Below are 18,725 nucleotides of genomic sequence, written 5' to 3'. Positions count from 1 at the left end.
AGGTCAAGTAACCCTCTAATATGTACCAGTCCAGGTCAAGTAACCCTAATATGTACCAGTCCAGGTCAAGTAACCCTAATATGTACCAGTCCAGGTCAAATAACACCCTAATTTGTACCAGTCCAGGTCAAATAACCCTATAATATGTACCTGTCCAGGTCAAGTAACCCTCTAATATGTACCTGTCCAGGTCAAATAACACTCCTAATATGTACCAGTCCAGGTCAAATAACCCTCTAATATGTACCAGTCCAGGTCAAATAACACCCTAATATGTACCAGTCCAGGTCAAATAACACCCTAATATGTACCTGTCCAGGTCAAATAACACCCTAATATGTACCAGTCCAGGTCAAATAACACCTAATATGTACCTGTCCAGGTCAATAACCCTCTAATATGTACCAGTCCAGGTCAAATAACACCCTAATATGTACCAGTCCAGGTCAGGTAACCCTCTAATATGTACCAGTCCAGGTCAAATAACCTCCTAATATGTACCAGTCCAGGTCAAATAACCCTCTAATATTATACCAGTCCAGGTCAAATAACCCTCTAATATATACCAGTCCAGATCAAATTAACCTCTCTAATATTATACCAGTCTAGCATCTGGTATACCTCTAGTAATATACACAGTCCATGATCAAAATAACCTCCTATTATATGTACCCCGTGTCCTGATCAAATTAACACCTCTCTAATTATATACCAGTCAAGGTCAGGTAAACCCTCTAGTATTGTACCAGTTCCTGGTCAAATTAACCACTATAGTATGTTACCAGTCCAGGATCAAATAACCTTCCTAATTATGTACCAGTCCAGTTCAAGATAATCCCTCTAGTATATACCATTTCCATGTTCAAATTAACCTCCTAATATGTACATGTCCAGATCAAATTACCCCCATTAATATATATCACTGTCAAGGTACAAATTAATCACTCCTCTAATATGTACCCAGTCCCAGCGTCAAATAACCTCAGTAGTATGTACCTGGTCCAGGCTCCAAATAACCTCCTAATATGTACCCTGTCCAGGTAATAACAAATATGTACCAGTCCTAAATAACCCCAAATTGTACCAGTCCAGGTCAAATAACACCCTAATATGTACCGTCCAGTCCACCTATATTACGTCCAGGTCAAATAACCTCTAGTATGTACCAGTCCAGGTCAAATAACCTCCTAATATGTACCAGTCAGGTCAAGTAACACCCTAATATGTACCAGTCCAGGTCAAAATAACACCCTAATATGTACCAGTCCAGGTCAATATAACCTCCCTAATATGTACCAGTCCAGGTCAAATAACACCCTAATATGTACCAGTCCAGGTCAAATAACACCCTAATATGTACCAGTCCAGGTCAAATAACCCCTAATATGTACCAGTCCAGGTCAAGTAACACCTCTAATATGTACCTGTCCAGGTCAATAACACCTATAATATGTACCAGTCCAGGTCAAATAACCCTCTAATATGTACCAGTCCAGGTCAAGTAACCCTCTAATATGTACCTGTCCAGGTCAAATAACACCCTAATATGTACCAGTCCAGGTCAAATAACACCCTAATATGTACCAGTCCAGGTCAAGTAACCCCTAATATGTACCATCCAGGTCAATACACCCTAATATGTACCAGTCCAAATAACACCCTAATATGGTCAAATAACACCCTAATATGTACCTGTCCAGGTCAAATAACCCTAATATGTACCTGTCCAGGTCAAGTAACCCTCTAATATGTACCTGTCCAGGTCAAATAACACCCTAATATGTACCAGTCCAGGTCAAATAACACCCTAATATGTACCAGTCCAGGTCCAGGTCAGTCTAATAACACCCTAATATGTACCTGTCCAGGTCAAGTAACCCTCTAATATGTACCAGTCCAGGTCAAGTAACCCTCTAATATGTACCTGTCCAGGTCAAATAACACCCTAATATTACCAGTCCAGGTCAAATAACACCCTAATATGTACCTGTCCAGGTCAAATAACACCCTAATATGTACCAGTCCAGGTCAAGTAACCCCTAATGTACCCCAGGTCAAGAATAAAGCCTCTAATATATACCAGTCCAGGTCAAATAACACCCTAATATGTACCAGTCCAGGTCAAATAACACCCTAATATGTACCAGTCCAGGTCAAATAACCCCTAATATGTACCCAGTCCAGGTCAAATAACACTCTAATATGTACCAGTCCAGGTCAAATAACCCTCCTAATATGTACCAGTCCAGGTCAAATAACACCCTAATATGTACCAGTCCAGGTCAAATAACACTCTAATATGTACCAGTCCAGGTCAAATAACACCCTAATATGTACCAGTCCAGGTCAAATAACACCCTAATATGTACCAGTCCAGGTCAAATAACACCCTAATATGTACCTGTCCAGTTCAAATAACACCCTAATATGTACCAGTCCAGGTCAGGTAACCCTCTAATATGTACCAGTCCAGGTCAAATAACACCCTAATATGTACCAGTCCAGGTCAGGTAACCCTCTAATATATACCAGTCCAGGTCAAATAACCTCCTAATATGTACCAGTCCAGATCAAATAACCCTTTAATATATACCAGTCAAGGTCAGGTAACCCTCTAGTATGTACCAGTCCAGATCAAATAACCTCCTAATATGTACCAGTCCAGATCAAATAACCCTCTAATATATACCAGTCAAGGTCAGGTAACCCTCTAGTATGTACCAGTCCAGGTCAAATAACCTCCTAATATGTACCAGTCCAGATCAAATAACCCTCTAATATATACCAGTCAAGGTCAGATAACCCTCTAGTATGTACCAATCCAGATCAAATAACCTCCTAATATGTACCAGTCCAGATCAAATAACCCTCTAACAATACCAGTCAAGGTCAAATAACACCCTAATATGTACCAGTCAGGTCAAATAACACCCTAATATGTACCTGTCCAGGTCAAATAACACCCTAATATGTACCTGTCCAGGTCAAATAACCTCCTAGTATGTACCAGTCCAGGTCAAATAACCTCCTAATATGTACCAGTCCAGGTCAAGTAACACCCTAATATGTACCAGTCCAGGTCAAATAACACCCTAATATGTACCAGTCCAGGTCAAATAACACCCTAATATATACCTGTCCAGGTCAAATAACCTCCTAGTATGTACCAGTCCAGGTCAAATAACCTCCTAATATGTACCAGTCCAGGTCAAGTAACACCCTAATATGTACCAGTCCAGGTCAAATAACACCCTAATATGTACCAGTCCAGGTCAAATAACACCCTAATATGTACCTGTCCAGGTCAAATAACACCCTAATATGTACCTGTCCAGGTCAAATAACACCCTAATATGTACCAGTCCAGGTCAAGTAACCCTCTAATATGTACCAGTCCAGGTCAAATAACACCCTAATTATGTACCTGTCCAGGTCAAATAACACCCTAATATGTACCTGTCCAGGTCAAGTAACCCTCTAATATGTACCAGTCCAGGTCAAGTAACCCTCTAATATGTACCTGTCCAGGTCAAATAACACCCTAATATGTACCAGTCCAGGTCAAGTAACCCTCTAATATGTACCAGTCCAGGTCAAGTAACCCTCTAATATGTACCTGTCCAGGTCAAATAACACCCTAATATGTACCAGTCCAGGTCAAGTAACCCTCTAATATGTACCTGTCCAGGTCAAGTAACCCTCTAATATGTACCAGTCCAGGTCAAATAACACCCTAATATGTACCAGTCCAGGTCAAATAACACCCTAATATGTACCTGTCCAGGTCAAATAACACCCTAATATGTACCTGTCCAGGTCAAGTAACCCTCTAATATGTACCAGTCCAGGTCAAGTAACCCTCTAATATGTACCTGTCCAGGTCAAATAACACCCTAATATGTACCAGTCCAGGTCAAATAACACCCTAATATATACCAGTCCAGGTCAAATAACACCCTAATATGTACTAGTCCAGGTCAAGTAACCCTCTAATATGTACCTGTCCAGGTCAAATAACACCCTAATATGTACCAGTCCAGGTCAAGTAACCCTATAATATGTACCAGTCCAGGTCAAATAACACCCTAATATGTACCAGTCCAGGTCAAATAACACCCTAATATGTACCAGTCCAGGTCAAATAACACCCTAATATGTACCAGTCCAGGTCAAATAACCCCCTAATATGTACCAGTCCAGGTCAAATAACCTCCTAATATGTACCAGTCCAGGTCAAATAACCTCCTAATATGTACCAGTCCAGGTCAAATAACACACCTAATATGTACCTGTCCAGGTCAAGTAACACCCTAATATGTACCAGTCCAGGTCAAATAACACCCTAATATGTACCAGTCCAGGTCAAATAACACCCTAATATGTACCTGTCCAGGTCAAATAACCCTCTAATATGTACCAGTCCAGGTCAAATAAAACCCTAATATGTACAGTCAGGTCCAGGTAACCAGGTAACCCCCCCCTCTAATATATACCAGGTCCAGGTCAAATTAACCTCCCTAATATGTACCAGTCCAGATCAAATAACCCTCTAATATATACCAGTCAAGGTCAGGTAACCCTCTAGTATGTACCAGTCCAGATCAAATAACCTCCTAATATGTACCAGTCCAGATCAAATAACCCTCTAATATATACCAGTCAAGGTCAGGTAACCCTCTAGTATGTACCAGTCCAGGTCAAATAACCTCCTAATATGTACCAGTCCAGATCAAATAACCCTCTAATATATACCAGTCAAGGTCAGATAACCCTCTAGTATGTACCAATCCAGATCAAATAACCTCCTAATATGTACCAGTCCAGATCAAATAACCCTCTAATATATACCAGTCAAGGTCAGGTAACCCTCTAGTATGTACCAGTCCAGGTCAAATAACACCCTCATATGTACCAGTCCAGATCAAATAACCCTCTAATATGTACCAGTCCAGGTCAAGTAACCCTCTAATATACACCAGTCCAGGTCAAATAACACCCTAATATGTACCTGTCCAGGTCAAATAACACCCTAATATGTACCAGTCCAGGTCAAGTAACCCTCTAATATGTACCAGTCCAGGTCAAGTAACCCTCTAATATGTACCTGTCCAGGTCAAATAACACCCTAATATGTACCAGTCCAGGTCAAATAACACCCTAATATGTACCAGTCCAGGTCAAATAACACCCTAATATGTACCAGTCCAGGTCAAGTAACCCTCTAATATGTACCTGTCCAGGTCAAATAACACCCTAATATGTACCAGTCCAGGTCAAATAACACCCTAATATGTACCAGTCCAGGTCAAATAACACCCTAATATGTACCAGTCCAGGTCAAATAACACCCTAATATGTACCAGTCCAGGTCAAATAACACCCTAATATGTACCAGTCCAGGTCAAATAACCTCCTAATATGTACCAGTCCAGGTCAAATAACCTCCTAATATGTACCAGTCCAGGTCAAATAACACCCTAATATGTACCAGTCCAGGTCAAATAACACCCTAATATGTACCAGTCCAGGTCAAATAACACCCTAATATGTACCAGTCCAGGTCAAATAACACCCTAATATGTACCTGTCCAGGTCAAATAACACCCTAATATGTACCAGTCCAGGTCAAATAACACCCTAATATGTACCAGTCCAGGTCAAATAACACCCTAATATGTACCAGTCCAGGTCAAATAACACCCTAATATGTACCAGTCCAGGTCAGGTAACCCTCTAATATATACCAGTCCAGGTCAAATAACCTCCTAATATGTACCAGTCCAGATCAAATAACCCTCTAATATATACCAGTCAAGGTCAGGTAACCCTCTAGTATGTACCAGTCCAGATCAAATAACCTCCTAATATGTACCAGTCCAGATCAAATAACCCTCTAATATATACCAGTCAAGGTCAGGTAACCCTCTAGTATGTACCAGTCCAGGTCAAATAACCTCCTAATATGTACCAGTCCAGATCAAATAACCCTCTAATATATACCAGTCAAGGTCAGATAACCCTCTAGTATGTACCAATCCAGATCAAATAACCTCCTAATATGTACCAGTCCAGATCAAATAACCCTCTAATATATACCAGTCAAGGTCAGGTAACCCTCTAGTATGTACCAGTCCAGGTCAAATAACACCCTAATATGTACCAGTCCAGATCAAATAACCCTCTAATATGTACCAGTCCAGGTCAAGTAACCCTCTAATATATACCAGTCCAGGTCAAATAACACCCTAATATGTACCAGTCCAGATCAAATAACCCTCTAATATGTACCAGTCCAGGTCAAATAACACCCTAATATGTACCAGTCCAGATCAAATAACCCTCAGCTAACAACATTTAAGACAGATATCATATTCATTAATTTGAGAATCGTTGTTTCATTTTAACAGAACGAATTTCTTTACCACAACGTCAACATCTGGCCTCCTCACTCGGAAGTCCTCTTTTTCCACAATGGCATTCCCAGTCTCCTTAATCAAAGCTAAAGCCTTCACTTCCATTCCGCCTTGTTCTACCAGTTTGTCGTCATAATCCTCATATTTAATGAGCATCTTGATGATTTTTTCTACAACAGCAACAGTGGACATATTTGCATACACCAACGTAACCTTAGTTTTACAGAAATACAGTACTCGAGTCAATTTACATAACCTTCCTGATTTGAACAGGTAATTTTAATGACTGGATATATTGAAGGTAAACACTCTCTCACGCCGAAATGAAAACAATTCGCTGGAAAATGTGTTACAGACTTGTACCACGTATCTACATAATCAAGTATAAATACAATAGGCCTCAAGATAGAAATGTGCTTTCTCCTGGCTCGAGGCTTGCCAAGGGTTTTGCAGTTAGCAAAACAACAATAAGAGACATATCATTAAAGCTATTCATTATTATTTTTGCCAAATTAATCTGTTTATTTTTTTCTCTCAAATGAGAGCTTTCCGTTTGCAGCTTTTTGTTTATCGTCCAAACGATACATGTTGGTTTTTATTATCCCGTCGTTGATTAGTAAACGGAAGACTTGCGATTACAAGCGTCTTCGTGACGTTGCCAATTTTGTAAACAGACGACGAGAGCAAACAAATATTTATCGAGATTTATACAAAAACGTTAATAATTTAACAAATGAGACAATACAACAGGAACTTTTTTTACTAAATGCTTATTGTAAGTATTTTTTACAATACATTGTTGATAGCCTAAGCGATACAGTATGGAAGCTGATATGTTATTTTATTGCCAACGGTTTCCGACATTTGTTAAAACAATTAAAATGTTTTAATGGATAGCAAATACTTGGAAGATAGTTTTGTTTCTAGACTGTTAGTAACATAAAATAAACATAACCTGCATAACACGGTGACAGCGATATTCTCGGGGTGACATTAGGCACTGTCACACTTTAATTTAAATAGGTAGTATTTATATAGTAACACCCACAGGGACCTGGCACGACTTTTTAAAACTAACAGTATGCATATATATATTATAGTATCAAGGGTATGAACTCGGCGGTCGAGAAAAACGGACCTATTTTTTTAAAACCGTAATTATTTTAATGAATGGATTCTATACAACATTGACGGATATCTTACCTTAAAGAGAAATAATTTATCTTTCCATTGAGTGCTTGATGAACAAAATTGGCCAAGTATTGACGAAGTTATGGCTTGATGAATCGGGAAATTTACGAAAAATATGCTAGGTAGACATTTCCCTGTCCGGTCGAAATGTCGTCACGGCTCTCAAGTTTCAAATTTTATTATAACCAAATGCGATACAGCATATAGGCAACAATATACATAATCATTTTAAATCAAAATTCACATATAATATACAAGATGGCGGAGGACAATCCCATACACATACATATATAAAGAATACCTTGACGTGTAAGTTCGTAACAAACATCTTAATAAAGGAGGAACAATAAAAAAAATAATTAATGTATTTGCGACGTCACCACATATGTGACGTTATAAAAGTACACTTCAAAAGATAAATAAATAAATAATCATTCATCAATGATTAAATAGCTAGGTGTTAAATAAATGTACAGTTAATTCAACATTCGTTATAACGTTACACAGAGAGGAGATTTTTCCTTATTTCCGAAGCATGAAACAAATATTTGCTCAATTTATTTAAAATTTTTACACATTTTTACATGAAAACAATTCTATAAGCTTGTAAACACTCGGATGTCGGTAATAATACTGCTTGATATAAGTCCTTCTTAAATCAGAATATGCAGGACAAAGTAAAATAAAATGGACCTTGTCCTCAACATCATTTTTATCACAAACTGTACATACTCTCTGACTCCTGGGAATGTTACTATAGCGCCCAGATTCTATATTAAGGCTGTGTCCTTGCATCCGGAATTTACTCAATAAATTTTTAAATCTAGGGTTAATTGGTTTAGTTAAATAATACTGAATACAAAAGGTATCGGCGATATGCTTATATAAAAAACATTTGGAAGAAACATCAAAGGCACTGCGTAATTCTTGAATGAATACATCATGGACACGTTGAGCATACAATAGCAAAAAATTATTTTCATTTAGTACATATTGCCTAGTCCAAACATAACTAAAACCCAAATTACAAAGTTCATGTTTAACATGATGAACCCAATTAACTTTGCAATTAGGTTTTCTTACATTCAACTCAACTAATGCATCGTAACATGATTTTAAAATACAGTTACTAGTATTTAGAATTTTCAACCAATATCTCATTATGGATATTTTACGTTGCACATACAAAGAATATCTCCCAGTTTCAAAGTACACCATGGAAGTATTGACCGTTCGCTTAATGTTTAAAAGATCTTTAAGAAAAAGAAGATGGCTTTTTTCAATTTGCGGCGCTACATTATGTCCCCAAACTTCACTTCCGTAATTCAATATACATGCAACATATGTATCAAATAATGAAATTTTAGTCTCAGTATTAAGGGCGAAATCTTTCATTTTCCTTTTCAAGTTATAATATGCTTTCCTTCCTTGTGATGCCAATATATCTTGTGTCACAGTAAATTTCCCATTATAGTTAAAAATCGGGCCAAGATAACAAAACTTATCAACAATTTCGATAGGTTTACCTTTAAACGTCGAATTTTCAGAAAGCGACATTCTTTTCCTTTTCCTAAATACAACAATTTTTGTTTTATCCGTATTAACATTTAAATTCCATTTCTCTGTGTATGTCTGTAAACAGTCAAGCATATATTGGAGATCGGTAGCATCTTCCGAGAATAAAAATGTGTCGTCTGCATACATGATCATAAAGAGGTTAATCAACTGTAATGAATAACTTTGACAATTGGAATTTAAAAAATCACTTTCCATATAATTATCAAATAACGAAAAAAGTATCGGAGATAACGATTCCCCTAAACCGACATGTAAATCGAACATGGCAGATAATTTACCATCCAATTTCACACATGAGCGAACATTATCATAAATTGATTTAATTACATTAAGCAGTCTACCTCTGACACCACTACTCCAAAGTTTATACCATGAATTGTGGTGCGTTACACTATCAAAAGCCTTACTATAATCAATAAAAGCACAGTAAAGTTTCTTATTTTGTTCTATAGAATTAATAATTAAACTGTGTAACGTGAAAATAGCGCCCCTGGTACCAAAACCTGGCTTAAAACCGAACTGAGCATCGGATATAATATTTTCACGTATACTCCATTTTAACAGCCGTTTATTTAACAACGATGTAAACAGTTTTGATAAATGGCTTATCAATGTAATCCCCCTATAATTATTCACATTATTTCTATCACCCTCCTTGTGCATGGGAATGATAACGCCCTGAGCCCATGACTCGGGGAAATAACCTATTTGTAACATATTGTTAAATAACCTTAACAACACCATTGAAAATATTTCCTTATATTCAATAAAGTATTCGTTAAGCAGCATATCAACACTAGCAGACTTGCCCCTGGGAAGACCTTTAATTACATCTAAAAGTGCATTAGCACCAAAATCTACATCTAATTCCGGATATATACACTCTGTGTTTTCGTCCTTCATAATATCGATGTCATTCGCTTCACCTGCCAGATCTTTGAAATAATTGAAAAAAATCAGTTAATGATACATCACCAGTCTTGGTAATTTTACGATTTGAAAAATTTCGAAAAAAATCTTTAGGGCTGTTTCGTTTTAACAAATCTAGCATGTTACTTTCCATACTTAGATACTGTCCCTTCAGTTTTCTTTCACAAGTTTTATACTGATTTTTAGCTTGCATAAGACATAATCTGTTATCAAATGACCGTTCACCATTAAACACTGATAACGCGCGTTTATATTTTTTGTACAATGATCTACAATTGTTATCGAACCAAGGCTTGTCCGGTACTCTGTTTACAAAGGTAACTATATGACAAGAACATGAACAATTCAATACCTTTCTACTTGAAAGACAGAATTCATCAAACAAAAAACGAATACATTCTACAAATTTGTTTAAACATGTATCAATACTTTCTTTGGAATCAGAAAGCGAATCAACAGAACTCTCAATCAAGGATCTAACTTTAGATATGTTACTCGTTACTTTCACACTAGCTTCATCAGACCACGCTACTCTAGTTACTGTAGCATACTTATCATTAACAGAACAACAATTACACTGTGTGTTATCTGTCGGTAGACAGTTCATTGTTAGATATATTGGCGCATGATCAGAAAATTCATTGAAACCACCTACTTCGAAACATTTTATAGACGACCTTGACGTTTGATCTGTTAATGCATAGTCTATAACACTAGTACCATTAGAATTACAAAAGGTTAATATCTAGGTCTCCTGTTGTCCGCCCATTAAGAATTTTCAGACCAGATGACTTACATAACTGTAGAAGATTACGACCAAATGTAGTAACCTGCAAGTCCTCTGAGTTACGCATGACGTCATGTGCTTCCTGAGGTTGATCAATAAATTCATCTAGATGCCGTTGGATACTATTATGTAACGCGTCTATAGGTATATAGTCACACTCCCTACCAGTCCTACTGTTAAGATCGCCAATTACTAATACCCTACCTAAGGTACTGTAGTGACCGATATCGTTCTCTAGCAACGAAAATAAGTCTTCGTCATAAGTACGATGAAACACCGAACCGCCTGGTGGAATATATGCTAATGCTATGTAAACACATTTCTGGTCACGGAATATTCTACCGTCAACTCTAATCCAAAGTATACTGTCTAACTGTACTGATTCAAGAGAAATATAATCACGTAACCAAGGCTTAAATAGACATACAAGACCACCTCCTTTGCATTTAGATCTCACAACTGGTTTAAAACACTCAAAACCTTTTACAGTAAAGTCGTCCTGGTCGTCTAACCAGCATTCGGAAAGACCCACAATGTCAGCATCATTAAATATAGTACAAAAGTCATCGTTCATAATCTTGTTTTTCAAGCCCCTCTGTACATTCCAACTGCAAATTCGTAAATTGGAAATGACCTCCGACGACTGCTACTCAACCGATTTTACGGACGTCTCTTCCGACGTCTGGGACTCTGGCGCCCCTGTCCCCCGCGATGGTGTATCACGTGTTGAGTCACCATTGCCCTGCCCACTATGACCGGTCTTTACATCCTTAATGTTCGGAAGTGTCCTGGTGGATGATGTATCATTCTGGGTAACATCCCGCGATGCTAAAACATCATACTTGTTAGATGTTACAATAGGGACAGAATCATCCATATTACTTGGGGATTTAGGCGTTGACGATTGCCGGCGTCGTTTAGCATTATTCCTGTCGCTATAATGCGTTGGTCGATTGTCATAAGCAGGTAAGTTGGTAGGAGCTGTTGCCTCTTCGCCAGTGTAGAGAACGCCATCTACAAACATCTTGTCCCTTACAAACTTTACCTTGTGGTTCAGCTGTCGAAGACGCTTAGCTACTGGATACAGTTGCCTACGGACCTCCTCTACTGCCGCAGGAAATTGTTCGTTCACACCGTAACGCGTTCCTTTCAACATGTAAGTGCGGGACAATACAAAACTATGTTGGTTCTGGTACAGAAACCTAGCCACGATAGGACGAGGTCTGTTTCTATTCCTCTTGCCAAAACGGTGGACATTACCAAACTCAACAACCTCCTGAATGTCTAGTTCATTATACAGGAAAGATCGTACCAAGGCCTGGGTGTCTTCTCCGACGTTCTCGCCAATCCAGTAAACACAAGGTTGGCCTTCATGGAGCGACATTGGAGGTCTGTTACCATGGATTTCAATTCATCCCTTTCATCACTAGCTTTTCTCACCTCCGAAAGTAAAGCATCAGAGCTCGACCTCTCAATCTGTTCTTTAAGGTATTAATATCCCCTTCATGTTTATCGGTTGTCGCCTTCGTCGTATCAGATAACTGACCGATCACATCAGTACTGTGTTCTAATTTACGTGTCTGACGAGTCAATGCTTCGAATTTATTCTCAATATCCTGAACGCGCGAAGACAAATTAGAGAGAGCTTGATGCACTTGGTCAATTTTATTAACTTGTATCTCTATGTGTTTCAGCCTATTGTCCATGCGAGTCATCATACTGATAATGTCCTCATTACTAACTACAGACGATTCCTTGCTCATGACGTCACTATACAGTACGGTACGTGTTGCCACTAACACTGACGATGTATTAATATCTGAAGGGTTAGAGTCAATGCCCGCTCGAGTGTTCACATTGCCCTTATCCATAGCGCCAGATTCAAAGCACGTGATAATGGGCGCTGGAGCGTGACGAATCGTCTGCCGTATTCGGTTCTTACACCTGAGTTACATGTAGTGTGTATATATATACAATATAGAATACAGTTACGGACATCAAAAACTGGAAAATCACAGCAAATACATAATTTAGTTCGATTCCAACCATCTAAGCACTTTCGATGATCTAACACCAATCAATGACGTGATCTATACATGTATCTTGGGGACACATAAATGAGTTTAGCGTTATTTGTTCTCCGAACGAACTACTCACGTCCACACTGGTCGCCGCCATCTTGTCTTCCCGTCAATGTTGTATAGAATCCATTTATTAAAAAAAAATCACGGTTTTAAAAAATTAGGTCCGTTTATCTCGACCGCCGAGTTCATACCCTTGATACTATAATATATATATATGTATACTGTTAGTTTTAAAAAATCGTGCCAGGTCCCTGTGGTAACACCAACCTAGTTCTGTTAAACAAATGTTTAAATTTTCATCAGGCGACAAGAATGTATTGCATGAGACCAGCAGGTATGAGATAAATCTCGTGTATTATTCTCCTGAAATGTCCTTGACATGTATGGGATGCTGAAAGTTTAATATATTTTGCCTACCTTCGCCAGGTCCCAGTTCAAAAGGGGAGAATTCTTCCCGCTTAATGAATCCCTTTGGAGACGTGTCACAGCGGCCGTTGTATCGCATGCTAAATACGTCAGCCTCCATGTCTTTTATATTTCGGGTCTCCTCGCAAACGTTCTTCACCTTTATTCTGATCTCGACATTTGACCCCATATAGACGTCATCGATATCCTTGATGTCGATATCAACGTCCTGGAACATGGATAATTAATTACATTCAAATTGCATATATAAACATTATGAGCCCGGGGACCTGATGTCATACAAAAACAACTAGAACAGTTACTACACATTACATTATGAAAGTAATGTAATTTATGGTTTAATTTATGCTTTTTGAAGAAACTGATCTAGGTTTTATATTGATAAACCTGGTACGGAGATGTGAACTAGAATGATTGTGCAAAGGCAACAAATATGTATCGACCATCCGATCGCTTTACCTGTAAGTAGAGCATATACACGAATGTTTTAAAGGATTTTTTTTTATTTTTCCCAATTATCAAATAATTTGCTGATGTTATCAAGCGTGAGGCGAAAGAATCTGAATTTCGTTCGTAAGGATCTTTTCTTCATTTTCTAGGTATATCTATATGATTTTCTTCAGAAGCCCTACATGTATTTCTTCTTCAACATCCCTGTCGGCTGTGGATGACGAGATCGCCTTGTGTACTGCATCACGCTCACGCTGTGATCCTACAAAGTATTTACGAATTATTTATTTTTTTGTAATGTGGAAACATTTGTATAACACAAACAAAACCGGGAAGCCACATGTATCCTTACAACTCCTGAGATGTCCTATCTTGAGTGTCCCTTTTTTGCATGATATAATTACACGACTGTATCAGTCAGATATAGGATAGACTGTAATGAGAGGTTTTACGGTATGAAGTGTTAATATTAAGCCTCTTTAAGACTCTTTCACATGTTGATATGAAGGATACGGATAACCTAAACGTGGATCACAAAATGTTGTGATCCCGAGGGCAGTATATCCCTATCCGTCATATCTACATATGAAAGAGTATTTTTCTCTCATACCTCACCGGTTTTTTCAAAACTATGATATTTTAACGCAGATCCCGTTGTTTGTGTCTTTTATAGCAAAGCAAGCCTAATTTCCTTACCAAAAATGTAAATTATTACATAAAAAATAGTAATTTTGTTGACGCCTTGACATCACAGAGCTGTATTGCATTGACATCCATGTGAAAAATACTCTTTCATAATGTGTATATGAAGGATAGGGATATGCTACCCTCGTGATCACAAAATAGTGTAAAGATCTGGGCAAGCCTCGGGCTTTACTCCATTGTGTGACCTTCGGTTAACAGTCTTATAATATGTGATTATAAGTATGCTCATGGATATAGTACCTTCGGGATGTTTGTAACAGGATGTGATGTCTATTCGTTCAAGCGTGTTCGGGTCATCTGGGTTCTTGGTGCTTATGCATTTTCCTACTCTGTAATATATTAAAAGAATTATAAGACATGTTATTTCAAAGTAATACACCAATATGTTTTATCAGGTACATTATTGAAATATTGTTTTTGATCAGTATCTACTAAGTATTACCTAAGAGGAAGATTTTAAGTTTTCAAGTTGGTCTCAAGTGGAGATACATAATTATAGGAACTCATATAAGCCTGAGAAAGAATTTGACAATAAGTTTTTGTGTGAATCTTTCTGTGAACTAAAGGATGACTACATCCTGCCAGATTGACAAATAGACGGACAGTAAATTTATTTATTTTACGTTTGTAAACTATATGAAGAAACAAATCAAACGTTACTTGTGTTTTGCAGTAAATAACTTTTTCCACTTTTTATCGGATGTTATCAGCCAATGTATTGTATCAGCATTCACCTCCGCAAACACGAATTTCGAATCATATTTCATCACGCAGTCTCCTTCCTTAACAGCGGCGAGTGGACACGGTCCACAGGCGTACCTACCTACAAAGTAGAATAAATAAGGTACCCATTTGTTAAAGTAATGGATGGCTGCCTTTAAGATTACGATAAGGTTGTCAGAAATATAAGGGCTATATGACCTAGTAAAGTCCGGTGTCCTATCCACATGCATAAAAGGTCCAGCAATTTGGAACCGTATTAAATATACCGGATAGTTTTGTAGCCAGGTGTTGTGTCAGAGGAGTCAAACTATCGTCGCGCCATTCGCCTGGTTTATAATATATGTATGTGCAAGTGCCACAAGGGCCGCCCGTCAAAAACCCTTATCATCATTCTTCCCCTAACATCATTCTCATGTTAGCCCTGCACGGGTACAGACGGAACAACCGCCCACATACCTATCACCACTCATCCCCTCACATCACTCTCACATTACCCTTCCACGGGTACAGACGGAACAACCGCCCACATCACCGCTCATCCCCTCACATCACTTTACGCCTCTCAAGATACATATGGACCATCCAACCACAATCCTATTACCGCTTTTCCTCTCACATCACTCTTACTTTACCCTTCCACGGGTACAGACGGAACAACCGCCCACATCACCGCTCATCCCCTCACATCACTCTCACTTTACCCTTCCACGGGTACATATGGACCATCCAACCACAATCCTATTACCGCTTTTCCTCTCACATCACTCTTACTTTACCCTTCCACGGGTACAGACGGAACAACCGCCCACATCACCGCTCATCCCCTCACATCACTTTACGCCTCTCAAGATACATATGGACCATCCAACCACAATCCTATTACCGCTTTTCCTCTCACATCACTCTTACTTTACCCTTCCACGGGTACAGACGGAACAACCGCCCACATCACCGCTCATCCCCTCACATCACTCTCACTTTACCCTTCCACGGGTACAGACGGAACAACCGCCCACATACCTATCACCGCTCATCCCCTTACATCACTCTCACTTTACCCTTCCACGGGTACAGACGGAACAACCGCCCACATACCTATCACCGCTCATCCCCTCACATCACTCTCACTTTACCCTTCCACGGGTACAGACGGAACAACCGCCCACATACCTATCACCGCTCATCCCCTCACATCACTCTCACTTTACCCTTCCACGGGTACAGACGGAACAACCGCCCACATACCTATCACCGCTCATCCCCTCACATCACTCTCACTTTACCCTTCCACGGGTACAGACGGAACAACCGCCCACATACCTATCACCGCTCATCCCCTCACATCACTCTCACTTTACCCTTCCACGGGTACAGACGGAACAACCGCCCACATACCTATCACCGCTCATCCCCTCACATCACTCTCACTTTACCCTTCCACGGGTACAGACGGAACAACCGCCCACATACCTATCACCGCTCATCCCCTCACATCACTCTCACTTTAGCCTTCCACGGGCACAGACGGAACAACCGCCCACATACCTATCACCGCTAATCCCCTCACATCACTCTCACTTTACCCTTCCACGGGTACAGACGGAACAACCGCCCACATACCTATCACCGCTCATCCCCTCACATCACTCTCACTTTAACCGTACAGAGGTACCGACAGACTACCAGTATACATACCTATCACCGCTCATCCCCTCACATCACTCTCACTTTAACCGTACAGAGGTACCGACAGACTACCAGTATACATACCTATCACCACTCATTCCCTCACATCACTCTCACTTTACCCTTCCACGGGTACAGACGGAACAACCGCCCACATACCTATCACCACTCATCCCCTCACATCACTCTCACATTACCCTTCCACGGGTACAGACGGAACAACCGCCCACATACCTATCACCGCTCATCCCCTCACATCACTCTCACTTTACGCCTCTCAAGATACATATGGACCATCCAACCACAATCCTATTACCGCTTTTCCTCTCACATCACTCTTACTTTAACCGTATACATACTTATCACCGCTCATCCCCTCACATCACTCTCACTTTACGCCTCTCAAGATACATATGGACCATCCAACCACAATCCTATTACCGCATTTCCCCTCACATCACTCTTACTTTAACCGTAAAGAGGTACCGACAGACTACCAGTATACATACCTATCACTGCTCATCCCCTCACATCACTCTCACTTTAACCGTACAGAGGTACCGACAGACTACCAGTATACATACCTATCACTGCTCATCCCCTCACATCACTCTCACTTTTCCCCTCTCATAATACAGATGGACCATCCGTCCACAATCCTTTTATCGCTTTTCCCCTCACATCACTCTCACATTACCCTTCCACGGGCACAGACGGACCACCTGTCCACATACCTATCACCGCGCTTAGACTCGCATCACTCTTACTTTACCCATACACAGGTACACATGGATCAACCTCCCACACCACCACCCCCATACACAGGTACACATGGATCAACTATCCTCACCACCTCCCCCATACACAGGTACACATGGATCAACCTCCCACACCACCACCCCCATACACAGGTACACATGGATCAACCTCCCACACCACCACCCCCATACACAGGTACACATGGATCAACCTCCCACACCACCACCCCCATACACAGGTACACATGGATCAACCTCCCACACCACCACCCCCATACACAGGTACACATGGATTAACCTCCCACACCACCAACCCCATACACAGGTACACATGGATCAACCTCCCACACCGCCACCCCCATACACATGGTACACATGGATCAACCTCCCACACCACCACCCCCCATACACAGGTACAAATGGATCAACCTCCCACACCACCACCCCCATACACAGGTACACATGGATCAACCTCCCACACCACCACCCCCATACACAGGTACACATGGATCAACCTCCCACACCGCCACCCCCATACACAGGTACACATGGATCAACCTCCCACACCACCACCCCATACACAGGTACACATGGATCAACCTCCAACACCACTACCCCCATACACAGGTACACATGGATCAACCTCCCACACCACCACCCCCATACACAGGTACACATGGATCAACCTCCCTCACCACCACCCCCATACACAGGTACACATGGATCAACCTCCCACACCACCACCCCCATACACAGGTACACATGGATCAACCTCCCACACCACCATCCCCACCCTTCCCCTCACATCACTCACAGATTACACCTCTACAGGTACAGACGGATCACTCATTATCACTCTTCTCCATCATCTTTCTCACATAACCACTCGCTAGACGGACTACCCGTCCACATACCTATCACTGCTCTTCTCCGTCATCTTTCTCTTATTTGTACCTAACCTTTACACGGGTACACACGGACCACCCGTCTACAC

The 18,725-nt window shown here is 40.2% G+C and overlaps 1 protein-coding gene across 2 annotated transcripts in view; it reads right to left on the bottom strand.

The window, feature by feature from the left end:
* Positions 1-18,725, bottom strand: part of LOC138316352 (annulin-like) — a 77,435-nt gene that overhangs the window by 6,880 nt on the left and 51,830 nt on the right. For both annotated transcript variants that reach the window (XM_069258047.1, XM_069258046.1), the window contains 5 exons: positions 15,225-15,387; positions 14,805-14,893; positions 14,042-14,121; positions 13,401-13,617; positions 6,423-6,583 (listed from right to left, as the gene is read on the bottom strand). In XM_069258047.1, the coding sequence (XP_069114148.1) occupies positions 6,423-6,583; positions 13,401-13,617; positions 14,042-14,121; positions 14,805-14,893; positions 15,225-15,387 (710 nt within the window). The remainder of the gene's footprint in view (positions 1-6,422; positions 6,584-13,400; positions 13,618-14,041; positions 14,122-14,804; positions 14,894-15,224; positions 15,388-18,725) is intronic.

This window comes from Argopecten irradians, chromosome 2 (assembly GCF_041381155.1).
Source record: "Argopecten irradians isolate NY chromosome 2, Ai_NY, whole genome shotgun sequence".
NCBI classification, from domain to species: domain Eukaryota; kingdom Metazoa; phylum Mollusca; class Bivalvia; order Pectinida; family Pectinidae; genus Argopecten; species Argopecten irradians.
Note: the sequence above shows the minus strand (reverse complement) of the source record. Positions and strands in the feature narration are given on the sequence as shown.